At 37.5% G+C, this 13,746-nt stretch overlaps 1 protein-coding gene across 1 annotated transcript in view; it reads left to right on the top strand.

Moving 5' to 3' along the window:
• LOC109100366 (mRNA-capping enzyme) overlaps window positions 1-13,746 on the top strand; it is a 100,378-nt gene that overhangs the window by 71,859 nt on the left and 14,773 nt on the right. Inside the window, exon 13 of the mRNA XM_042747406.1 lies at window positions 10,023-10,123. Within this exon, the coding sequence (XP_042603340.1) occupies window positions 10,023-10,123 (101 nt within the window). The remainder of the gene's footprint in view (window positions 1-10,022; window positions 10,124-13,746) is intronic.

The raw sequence follows: 13,746 nt of genomic DNA, 5'->3' as shown, positions 1-13,746 counted from the left end.
TTATTCATTATAAAGGAAACATTGATGATTTGAAGTCAACAATAACTGTAAAATTTGTACAGGTGATGAATTTGTTGCAGAGGCTCTGCTTTGACGGCTGTAGTGGCAGTACTTTAGAAGGGATGAATGTAGGGTCTTTGTAATCTTGCTAATGTTGCATTATACAAGGCCCTTTACGGAAGTTCTCCCACGCAGTGCTTGTTTTCTTCTGAGTCTGCGACAGCCGGCCAGCTAAGAGCTTTGTCATTGTGCTTTCAAAACATGTTAACCCTAAATTATGGGCTATTCTGTTATTCTATTATTACGATAACAAGTAAAACTACATTGTTAGCTTTGTCTTAAATACATCATAGTATGTGGAACACAATTTTCTTGAGCTTTGGAAGTGAGAGTTCATTGTACTGTGCAAAACATAGGCAGAACTTCCTCACCAGTTAAAAAAAAAAAGCATTTATTGAAAGGAAACTGTGAAAATGACTTCTCCTGAGCTTTGATGTCAGATAGATCAGAATGCATCAACACAACACCGTCCACATTTCCATAAATAAACTTGCCAGATGTAATATAGAAGTAGAGTTGGTGCTATTATTCCTAAACATCAGAAGAACTGAGTTAAATGCTGTAAAGCCTGTTAAGTTTAGTTTAGTTTACTACTTTATTACTCCCACAAGGAACAATTGCAGCTTGCAAATTTTGTGTTGTTCCTAGACATTCTGCAGCTCCTTCTGAAGGTTCCCATTGTTAAAAAGTTGGGGCATCATATGTATCATACTGAAGTGGCACATTTCACTGCTAATTGTTTTGTCACTGTGTGATATATGCCCCGTCAGTATCTAGATCATAGGTGCCCATACCTTTTAAAAAAAGGGCAAAACAAAAAACAAAAAGAAAAAAACTAAACCGTAAACTGTCCTGGCATGTGTTTTCTGAAAGTAAACCATAAAAAACACTGTCACCAAAACTTTTGAGAAAAACTCCCCAGTCCTGTTCCCTTATTATAGCTCTGAATATCTTTCATGACTGCGATCAGTTGTTGTGTTTTGGGAGGATCGTTCTGTCATGTCTGCTTGCACCTGACTCTGTGGTGAATGCCATGGCTTTGTGTTTTTAGGACCAGAAGGAGACACCGTCAGACCATGTCCTAACCAGGTGTAATGAAAGCCCTTTCAGGTTAAATCAGAGTTTCTGTCCTAACCAGCTGTGATGAGCGACAGGACATTTTGTGGAGGCACTTGGCTTGTACTCCCGTGGCCTGCCAGGAAATCTCATTCATCCAAAATCTGACTCTTCATAACTGTAATTTACACATCAGCTGTGTTCGTATTGGCTGCGATCGAGTCGTGTTATGCCGAGTTTCCGTTTTCATAAAGACAAGCAAATTACTTGATGCTGAAAACGAAGAAAGGGCACGATTTCAGAAATGTTCATCTCCGAGACAGATGGTGGCATTATTCTAGACAGTCTCCCACACTCCTTCACATTTCTCCATGTCCATCTTCTAATTATCAAATGCAAATGAAGCAGAAGAGCTTCTGGATAAATGAGACATACGTTTTTTACTGTGATTGAAAGCATGCGGATACTAAAAGACAAAGTGTACAGCAACATCATGCATTAGGAGCGGAATGAAAAGCTCCAGGTAAACAGGTTAGTCTGACATGAAGGAACGTTAACAGGGTCGCACTTGTTTCCATGGTGATGCTTTGGGTTTGTGTTGCGCTCTTGATTGATTTTCACCCCTGCATTCATTGTGTATGACTTCATCAAGGACTAACGATGCTCTGCTTTTGAGACCGCATGACTGAATAATTGATGATTAATTGATTGTTTTTGTTTTGGTTTGATTTGTGAATGAATTTTATATTGTTTCTTTCATAATGTTTTGACAACCCAGAAGAAGATCCTCAGCTGCGGCAGGCTGACCTTGGTCTGTCGTGCTTTAATATAATACGGTGTTCAAATGCTAAACCTTCAGGCATTTGAGCTGCAGCAGTAACTCAATCCCCATAAAAGCATTATTGTTCCAGACGCCTTTCACTTTCAGCAAATATGAGGTACATTTTCAAGGCCGACAATCTTCTGCATAACTCAAGTGCTTTCAAAATAGTGCTTTTGATTTACCTTCCACTGAGTGTGTCTTCATCCTTGACTGTTTGTACTGTGAAAGATTTTGAAACTTTTAGTGGATAACCTCCGTTTGACCCTTCACTCGGCTCCGCCTTTATTCACCAATCTCACCAATCACAAACCGTTGCCAGCTGCCCGTATTGTCAGTCAAGCTTTCGCTCCATTCTAATGCTTGCCTGTATATCTTATATATTCAATTAGGGGGGGCCCTTGTCTTATCTAGAGGTCTTTTCCCAATCGCTTCCCCTCTCTTCTGTCCCATCGCTTCTTGTTCACCATCTTGTCAAAGTAAAGGCAAAAATGGCTAAATATATAACTGACAATAGTGACCCATAAATACACAGAGTACACATGAAGTGCTTTCTTTCCCCTCAGATCTTTAGAAGCGCATGCTGTGTATTATGTCAGCCCTGATTCCCAGATGATGTTTAACATCAGTAAGGACATTACATTTGCAAATTACTGTTAATAACTGTCATAATATGTATTTAATAACTGTGAATAATTGATAATAGCAGTAGTCTGCCGTGGAAATTACTTCGTGCTCTTCTTGCCGAGAACCTAATATCAAAGTTGCCACCTTTGGCGTGTTGATGATGTGGCTCACATGTAGACTCTGTAAGCACGTCATCACTTCCTCTTTCATCTTCTCCCTCACGCTGAGTATCTGCAGTGGGGTGAGTGCCGCTATTAGGATTTTTATTTCTGACAGCATTTCTGGATTCCTGCAACTTGTTAGATAGTGACTTTACTGTCTGGATTCTATGCTTCCAGCTATTGACAGCATTACTGTCTCTGTTCAGGGTGAACGAGGTTTTTTTCAAAGCGCCCAATGCAGACCTGAAAATATATGCATATAAACAACCACATTTCTGGATCCATCCCAACATGTCTCCCTAATCAAACACACCTGATTCCAAGAGCTGAAATAGGTCTGTCAGACAAAGATGACGTGCAAAATGTGCATTGTTGGGATGGCTCCAAGAACGTGGTTGGAGCCGGTGCATTAGAAGGTGTATTTCCAGCTGGTGAAACAACAGCAATGCCATTTTATCACGTCCCATTTTAGTGTTAAAATACCTGCTGTTACTCATACTCTGAATGTACTTTGGGAAGTGGAACTGAAACTAGAGCTGCACAATTACTCGAAATTAAACTGGAGTTGCGTTTCAAGAAAGGCTATGATTTTTTCAAGCACAGCTTGTCAGTGAAGCACAGTTCTGTGATCAGTAGTAAATCTCCATCCGAAGGCCAGAGGCCGCTCTTGCATTGAAACTTCAAATATGCATTTTAAGGTAATACACGTCATTCCAGGAAATCCCATATAGCGGTATGTTAATAAACAGAAGACTGAACTTCATTCAATGCATGAAAATAGCTACAGAAGCTCACATGGCATTAAAAAACAAACAAACATTTATTCAACGACTATGGCAATATATGGTTTATCTGAGTTCTTCTAGCCTTCTCATGTATTTTCTTTAGAATAAAGTACAATTATAATGCGATGCTAATTGACATTATCACTGCATAGAATGCCATGAAATAATATGTTACGCTCCTCATTTTGTGTAAGAAGCCGTCTCAAAGAAGGATTTAATTTCAAACACTCGACTGACGTTGAAGGGAGTTTGGAGTAAAAACATGTTATTAAATGTTGTCTTTTGGAAAAGAGGTTCATGAATGCTTCTCATATTTGGAAAGATGTTTGACGCGTGTTGATTTTTTTCTTTTGATAATTGTTAATGTTCTCTTATTTGAATGGTGTGCTGTGAATGATTTCTTTATTTTTTTTACAATCGCACTAAACAGAATGATTTAATCGCAATTTCATTTTGATTTCAATTAATTGTGCACCTCTAACTGAAACTCTGGTCTGCCGTGGCATAATCCACAATCTCTCAGTTAAAGATCTCCCCATCCAGCTTCATTACCAGTTTCCCCTTAATCTCATTTCAAACGGTCTCCCTTTTGGATTACCTTTGGCTTCAGGGCTGTTTACAAGGTGCGTGCTGTCAGCTCTCGCTTCCCTGCAGCATGAAGGCGAATCCCATGCTTCCGTTCCCAGCTGTTGACAGACATTGCGTGGCGCCTCCGTAACTCATGTCACAAAGCTGGGTTTTATGCTCAATCGTGACAAGTGCCATTCTTTTGCAGACTCTCCAGTATATCTCTTTCAGTTAGACTAACAGCATGTCAGCTTCTCTCACTGCTGTGACAGCACAATGTATTTGACGCACAATAGCTTGGGTGCTGCCAGTCAAACTTGTCCAATATATCACACTATTTAGTCCTGGAGGCATTTTAGTCACCGCAACATCTGTGGTCAGACTGGGCATGTTACATCTACACCCCTTACAGCTCTGCCTGACTGGTAGAGGCCTGTCAATCAAGACACAGAGGCCATTAGTAAGAGTGACGGGTTGGAAGTCTATGTTGATTAAAGCCTGTTCGCATAATGCAGCTTCACCTGGTCTTTAACACTTTGTTTCTCCATTTGAGCTGCCTGCGAAGTCATTGCTGGATAAGGCAGCGAAGCAACCAGTCAGCTGCCTAGGCTTTTGGATGCAGCCATTGATTGGCTGTGATTGACAGCAATTAAACAATATCACGCTATAATGTAGTCAGTAGTGGCCTCTGGTGGTTTGGAGCCAAAGAATTAGAATGCTGCTTAAAAGACTTTTCCAAAGTCAGTATACAACACAAAACGATAAACTTAAAATATCTGTACAAATGATATAAACAACTTAGTAGCTCAAAACCTAACTTTTAACAAAATAATTAATGTAATCTTTATAAAATGACAGTATATCTTATACGCTTCACATTTCTGCTTTTAAATGCTCCAAAAATTAGCCTGTGTATAAACTGGAGACTTCAGAACTAATGGTCGATGAAAAGACTTCGGAAGAAATCATGATGTGCATACAGAGTATATATACGTGTGATACGTCAGCATGTCACAAGGTGACGAATTTGATAGGTTGTCAGCAGGAATAAAGCCACAAGAGGCGTTTCTGCTCAGCTGTGCCTTCTGGCAGTCTTTCACCAGTCACAGAATCACAGTTATGTGCATAACCTGCGTTATCATTGTAATCACTGCCAAATGAAGCTTTTTCATTCAACTGTGATAAGCTTTTGATGTTTTTAATGAAATTACTGGAAGTGAACGATGCCAAATAAAAGATGCTTTGCGATGTTTGTTCCAGACCTGCATGTGGTTTTGCTTGAAGCAATAAAGTGAAAGAGGCCATTCTTTTTTGTGAATATAGTCACTGTTAAACGGAATTGTTTGGTACAGTATGCAGCAGAATAAAACTTCACTTACTCTTAGGAATAATTCACACAAAAATGAAAATCTGCTGAAAATGTATTCACCCTCAGGCCATTCAAGATGAGGAATTACCATTTAATTCTGTCGCTTGTTCACCAATGGATCCTCTGCAGTGAATGGGTGCCGTCAGAATGAAGTCCAAACTGCTGATAAAAACATCACAATAATTTTCACTGGAGCAAGCATTATTATGGATTATGGACTCGTATTTTAACTGTAAGCAATGGTTTGAACTTTGAAGTCACTTTAGTTTATCACAAACATGCAACTTTTCTCTTTTTAAGATGATTATTGATGGATTAGAATCATATGGATCACTTGTGGACTCTCATTCTCACGGCACCCATTCACTGCAGAGGATCCGTTGGTGAACAAGTGATGGATTGATACATTTGTCTAAATTTGTTCCAATAAAGAAACAAGCTCATCTATGTCTGGGATGGCCTGAGGGTTAAATGTTCAAAATTTTTGAGACATACTTAATAAAGTACCTTCAGCAAATTTTTATTTTTGGGTGAACTTTTCCTTTAATAGTTCACCCAAAAATGAAAATTTGCTGAACATATTATTAAATTAGCTGACTATATAATATATTATAATGTCTTGAATTTTGTATCAACCATTCAGCTTTCAGCATCAGAATTATTCAGTTGTTTTCAGGCCATTTAGAAATGTAATATCCGCACGTTGCTGTTATATTGTGAGAAGTTGCTGGTTCTCCTGAGATGATGCTCTTACAGTTACTAGGCTCTAGTGTTTGTATCCTGTCCTCATCATTAGTGTTGCCGCTGGTAAACAGCTTTGATTATTGCAGAGACCAATACGGTGGAAAGTGAGAGGGTTGTTTGGATACTCTGAGCCGTAACAACCGCACTTTCATCCCCAATCTTGCACTGAGCCTTTTAGAGGTACAACCTCCCACCACGTAACCGTCCTGCTGGCTCAAATCCTGTTTCCTGGCAACGCATCTGTTACTTTGCCTCATTTTTGGTTTCTCCAGATTTGATTCATCACATCCAGAATGTTGACATGAATGTATAATGAATGTTCTCATAGTCACATGCCAAATATTAGTGTTGTGAAGGACGTTGTTTTGTTTGATCTCTTTTTATTGAACTTGTTTTCTTTTTATTTGATTTTACAGTTCTTATAGTAAGCTTACTAAGTCCAGATTCCAGAATGTACTGTATTCCCTCATTTTCTGAATTTTCACATCAGCCAAACTAAAATCATTTAGGTCACACAAAATGTATTATTGTTGTTATTATTTTAAGTATTCTTTGATAAGTTGAACAAACATCTGGATTAAAAAAAAAAAAACCTCCCTCTACTTTTTATAAATGAATGACTGTAATTTAAATGTAAATGTAGTTGTTAATGCGAATGAGTGCTGGAAGCCAACACATCCTGATGAGCGGTGTATGGAAGAGCTATTTATCCAAGTTAAATAACAACTGTTACAGATATATTCTCAAAGAGGTTTATAATGACAGAATATAAGGGATTATTAAGTAGTTGAAGGACAGTTATTTCACAAAACAGCGTGTAGAGTAAGCCAATGAAATATGTAGTGCTTTAAATGTATAGTATGTAGCTAATAACTGGACAGAATTCAGTTTTTGATGCGGGGCTATGCTAAACACTCGACTGATTCAAACGTACAACTATAGAGTCATTTTGAGCAGTTCATTGAAAGTAGTGGCTCATAAGAGTAAAGGTCAAAGCCAAGGTCAGAGTCCAAAAATTGCGTAATAAATTTTCGCACGTTAAAAAATAAATACGTTATGTCAATCACGTTTACACACTGCCTCCGGAATATTTGTCCGTCATAAAAAAATTTGGATTGGGTTCGATTTTTTTCAGTTTCTTGCATCCGTAGCAAGCATTTTGAGAGGTGTTTTGACAGTTCAGAGCCACCGTACAAGCGAACGCCAAAATCCAGAATGGTGACTGTCAGGTTCATTCACTTCGTCTCGCAGCACAAAGCACTGTTAAGATCCTTGCACACTGAGTTCACAGAAATTGGTGGTCTTCTTTTTAATATGTGGCTCTAGTATCGCTAGCAAAAGCATCAAACTGAGCCACTGACATCCTGAAAGTAAACTTTAAATTGCCCAGAATAATCCCTCTGCTACTTAATAAGGAGGGAGAACTCTCTATATCTCAGGATTGGATGGACCCAATATTTCCTACAAAAAAATCATCCTCACTGCTTGAAGACTCCATTTAGTGCTGTTTTGCAAAAAAAAAAAATTCGCAACAGATGAATTAATACGCATTGGACTCAGTGTGCAAGGTTTCTGTGCGTGACGAATTTTTAGGATTTCGAATATGAAAAAACTCATACAAAAATTTCGGACTCAGTGTGCAGAGACCTTAAGTATCAAACTACACTGTTGGCATGTTAATTTGTTACATCTAGCAATTACGACACAATATAAAGACGTTTGTCTAATTATTATTTGGCCCCTTTCTAAAAAGACAAGCACAATTAATTTCTATATAGATTGACTATAAAATTATGTTTCATGTAAGTTGTGGAGTTTCGTGCACAGTAGACAGATAACAAGACAGAACTGTTGATCTGCTGTGATCAGAGCTCCATACTTTAACTGCTTTACATCTCATTTACATCACAGACAAATGTTTGCTGATTGGTCTAGATGTGCTAAACCACTGTACACTCGCGGTAGAAAGATGAACAGAAAATATTAAAGTGAAACAGTGAAAATGGTCTACATTGCTCACCATAACGTAACTATTTCCATCAGCAATTCTATGGCTCTGTTCCAAAACCTAGAGAGCTGCCTACATAGACTGCATCTTAAAGGGATAGTTCAGCCAAAAAGTGTCAGTTCTGTCATCAGTTACCACCCCTCATGTTGTTTCATATAGAGGGACAGAAATCTCTCATGTTTCTATAAAAATATCTTCATTTTACCACTTCCTACAGTAGAATTGTGCTTTTAGACCCTAAGTGAAATTAGATGAAAATGCAAGGTGGTTAAGTCTTTGAACACTCCTCTGATGCCTTACACCTGTAAAGCCTGTCATACAAAATTGATATAGATTTATTTTAAATTTTTAATGGAAGAGTTTATTGAACTATATAGATAGATAGATAGATAGATAGATAGATAGATATAATTCTTTTTTGTTAAGTATCATATTTGATACATCAGGCTTCCATGGCTCATATAGTGAGAATATGGAGCTCATACTCAGAAGAAAAATCACCTCAGTTTTATTCAGAGGCCCAAACATAGCAAAAATATGCAATTTGGTGCAGGTGCAGATGCTGATTTTTATATGGACCAAAAAAAAAAAAAAATTAGATAAAATGATCATAATTTTAATATCTGGTTTTGTTGGGTACCTGGGCACTGTGGGATTGAAGGAAATGAGGAAGGCGACTCTGCTGCAAAAAAAGCATTATTGTTTGGTTGTTGTAGATTTTTGTGGTTGTTCCTATTATGGATTTAAAACCAATAATTTGTTCTTATGGTAATAACAAATGGCACACAGAATGGGATCTATATACAATGAATAAACACCAAGAAATAAGTCCCAATGTTGGAAAAAGACATTTCTATAAATTTTCTAACTGATGAGACCAGATTGTTTGTTCCCGCTGTAGAATAGGTCATCCCAGGATGATACGTTATTACGATGATATAAGTTTTTAATACTTGGAGAAGATCCTCCAACATGTTCTCTCTTCCAAATCCCTTTTTCCATTAAGCATGTTTTATTAGATTGTGCTGGTTTTAACTCTTTGAGGAAATTTTTTTTTTTATTCAGTTAACTCTTTTGAAGAGATTTTTAACAGAGTTAAGCCAAATAAAGTTTTGGAGTTTTTAGCAAAAATGATAAAAACATGATATAATTCAGCCATAATATTTCTGGAATGGAGTTAAACACAAACAAACAAACAAACTTAAGATAAAATGCTGTAAATATCATTATGATACAAATATAAACTCTTTATCTCCTAATAGTATGCCTTATTAAGATGAAATTTAAACGCTTAGGTTTATAATCAAAGCTCTGTAGTTTTTATAGTGCCCCCCACATAATGTATAATGCAATGCAAAACAAAGGCACTGACTGAGATGATTGAGATTGAGATGATGAACAAATAAAATCATGTTTCTAAAAATGATGCATGGATTATCAAGTAAACAAAAGATGTTTCATTCTTAAAAGCAAGATCTTTAAAGTAAAACTATCAATCGGATGACAGAAGGCATGTAGTATATTGTGTGCAACAGGATTTTCATCAGTTTTGATCAGGTTAAGGATGATCCAGTAGGTTTATAGGGTTAAGACAGTACATTAGCAATAATTTCGCCCACATACGGTATAAATGCTCATGCATAAAGTCACTCTTTTGGGACGCATTGTTTTTTAAGGTGCCCTACAAATTGGTGATGCGTTACTGTTGATAATATGTAGCATTCTTTTTTTTTTTTATAGCTAATAAAGGAGTATTGTTTTTCTCCTGCATTGTTTGCTTTATGTCTTAAAGTGATTTGTCTCTGTGTTTTTGGCGTCCCTGTAGAAATATAAGCCGGGCAGATGTGATGAAATTCTGAAGTGGAAGCCGCCCAGCCACAACTCGGTCGATTTCAGACTCAAGATCACCAAAGTCGGCGGGGAGGGGTGAGTCATCGTCACCATGGCAACTGCATTCACTACGCTCAAATCAATGCTAAACATCAGTACACATCCGTACAAACGTCCCACAACTCGCACACAGGAGGATTTCTCCTATGTGTCTGTCTTTATCTCTATGTGTGCGCTAATGTGCGAGTGATTATGAAACATTCAGCTCTGAGTCACACGCAGGTGGTTGCAGCATTAGCAACTTTTCGAGTCGCTACTTTTCAGAACATAATACGCACCAAAATGTGATTCGTGAGGCCCGGTCCTGAACAGACTGGTGGCTTTGATTATGTGCGGCTTGACATTTCTCTCTGAAGAAACGTAGCGAAGCATAAAGTGTGAGTTCTCTAGCGTTCCTCATTTGCGCCTCTCTCAACCCATCTGTCCACTCTGTCCAGACTCGAGATTTTACTGTCCTCAAATGAGCCGGGCTTATCTTTTAAATGCAGGCTGTCCAGAGGGAGAGTGCAGACCCTTCTGCAAGGACTTTCATGTATAAAGCGATTGTTTTTTGTTTCCATGTGTTTAAATCTCGTTAAGAATGTGTCTAGGTTATAAAAGAAAAAAGTATTTTATGCAAAAAATGTTTTGCATTTTCTTGACAATTAAGCACTTTTCCCCCCATAACTTATTCCTTTGTTAATGGGGGGTTTTAATGGTAAACGTATCTGTACAGAAAATTTTCGGTACGGGACTTTCGGTTTGGTATGCATGTGTGTCAAACAAATACAGCCTTGTTTTTGTCACTGCACGAGTGGAACTTCATTGTGTCGTTACATTTGATAAGAAAGAAAGACTTCTGGATACAATACAGTAAAAAAAAAAAAAAGAGAGAGAGAGAAAGAAATGGGAAAGAAATTTGCTTAATTGTGGTAGTGCAAAATATAATTACATTTTTTTAATAAGACTGGGATATTTTCATGAGGTTCACCCATATATTGTAGTACTTGTTTGTGTTTGGTATTGGATCATCCTTGTGTATTATTTTCTGCCTTGGGGAGGGTACACACAAGCAGCTAGACGGCGTGCAATGGAACGGAGCAGAACAGCACGGTCTCGCGACGTGTTTTAGGAACCAGGCTTGTCATCACCATTATTTTGTCCTTAATTGCGAAATTATTAAGACATGAGACTCCAGGAATGAAAACTGCAACAAACAGCAGAAAAATTCGCGGAATGTTTTAGAAAACAGACACGAAATCCATTTCCGTCACCCCTGATGCATTATCATGACATCTATTTCCAATTTCTCACGCCTCCCTTGTCATGAACACTATTCACTTCCAAAACAACAACAACACCATGAGCCACAGCAAAACAAAATATAGGTACAATAAGCTTTTTCTCACATGATGTAAGTAAGCTTTATTTTGTATAATGTCAGTGCCATTGACAGACCAACTTTTTTGAAGCTTATTTATAGAAATTTGTCTATTGTGTAAACTAAGTTTAGTATTTATAAAGAAAAGGTTTAATACTCTCTGTGGATAGGAGAATGAAACGGCAAATACAGGTTTTTCCACTAAGCAGCATTACACTGAAAATACCCCCTTTTTTTAAACATAGAAGTGAAAATGCACTAGCCAAACGTAAATGGTTGTAATTCATGAATACTTTGAAATACAGACCTAAGGTTGGTACATAAATATGTACAGTATAGTGCCTTGCGAAAGTATTCATACCCCTTCATATTTTTTTTTTCACATTTTATTATGTTGCTGCCTTATGATAAACTTCTTTAAATTACTTATTTTTTTTCCTCATCAATCTACACTCCATACACCATACTGACAAAGCAAAAACAGAATTGTCACAACTTTGTGAATTTATTTAAAAAAAATAAAAAAAAATAATTATTTAGCTGAAGCACCTTTACAGCCTCAAGTCTTTTATTGTTTGATGCAACAAGCTTTAATCTGCCATTCTTCTCCTCACCTCTTCACCTCTCAAGCTCTGTCAGGTTGGATGGGGGCAGATGCACATTTTCAGGTTTCTCCAGAAATCTTTGATTGGATTCAAGCCCAGGCTCTGGCTGGGCCACTCATGGACATTCACAGAGTTGTCTATAAGCCACTCTTGCTGTGTGCTTAGGGTGCCCTACCACTGAAAAACAGCCCCACAGTATGAGGAGCCTACCAGCACACTTTATTTTTGGGATGGTACTGTGCAGGTTTCCTTCAAACATTATGCTTGGAACTGAGGTTCATCAGACCAGAGAATCTTGTTTCTCATAGTCTGAGAGTCCTTTAGGTGCTTTTTTGTAAATTCCAAGTGTGTTGTCGTGTGTCTTAACTGAAGAGAGGATTGAGTTTGTCCACACCACCATAAAGCCCAGATTGGTGGAGTGTTGCAGTGATGTTTGTCCTTCTGTAGCTTTCTCCCGTCTGCATATATGATCATGGAGCTCAACTAGAGTGACCATCAGGTTCATCAAGGCCCTTCTCCATCAGTTGCTCAGTTTGCCGGGAAGCCAGCTCTAGGAAGAGTCCTGGTTGTTTCAAACTTCTTCCATTATGGGTAACAGAGACTACATGCTTCTGTGACCCTTCAATGAAGCAGATTTTTTTTCTGAACTCTTCAGATTTATACATTACTGTGGCTTTACGCAAACCTGTTTCTGAGATCTACAGGCAGTTTTTTGACCTCAGTGCATGGTTTTTGCTCTGTTATGCATTATCGGCTGTTAGACCTTTTATTAAGAAGTGTGTGCCATCCCAGATCATACCCATTCAATTGAACTTGCCACAGGTTAACTTCACTTGAAATGTAGTAACACCTACAAGCACAATGAATGCTCCTGAGCTAAATTTCAACTGTCCCAGATAAGGGTATGAATACTTATGCAATGGAATCAATTTAGGTTTTTTTTTTTTTTATAAATTTGCAAAAAATATTTTTGCTTTTCAATTATGGTGTATGGAGTGTAGATTGTTGTGGGGGAAAAAACTGATTTAAAGCAGTTTAACATAAGGCAGCAACAAAAAACGTGAAAAAAAATGAAGGGGTATGAATACATTCGCAAGGCACTGTATGTATATATATATAATTATATATATATATATATATATATTATATATATATATATATAACAAAGTATTTTGGAATCTAAATTTTCTATAAAATCACAGTAATATGTCTAAGTTATGTTTTAAATTTGAATCATGTATATACCAAAAAATGATGACAACCAAACTCCACAGAATTTTTTTTATGGATTTTCCTGTCACAAGTTTATACATTACTGTCACAATATTACCTCACCAAATAGAAAACCTTTGAATAACTCTTTGAGAAACCTTTCCGACAATGTGTTTTGTCAAGATTACAAAAGGTTTGATTATGAAATATGAGATGCTAAAAGGATTTAAATTAGCATTTCCATGGTAGCACAATGTCAAAATAGTTTTACAGGATGAATTTTGATAGAGCCTGCATTTTAGCCTGAGCCCAATGGGTCCCAACTTATTTACACCCCTAGGGCCGGGCTTCGGGCAAGTTTTCACATCATGTGTCAGGCGCGGGCCAGGCACTTAGGCTTCTCCATATTTTTATATTTTAGGCATCCATCAATTACATTTTTTGATTTAAAAAAAAAACTGCTGCGCTGATGGAAACAACAT

This window comes from Cyprinus carpio, chromosome B20 (assembly GCF_018340385.1).
Source record: "Cyprinus carpio isolate SPL01 chromosome B20, ASM1834038v1, whole genome shotgun sequence".
Taxonomy (NCBI): Eukaryota; Metazoa; Chordata; class Actinopteri; order Cypriniformes; family Cyprinidae; genus Cyprinus; species Cyprinus carpio.
The sequence above is the reverse complement of the archived record's forward strand: the minus strand, read 5'-3'. Positions and strand labels throughout refer to the sequence as shown.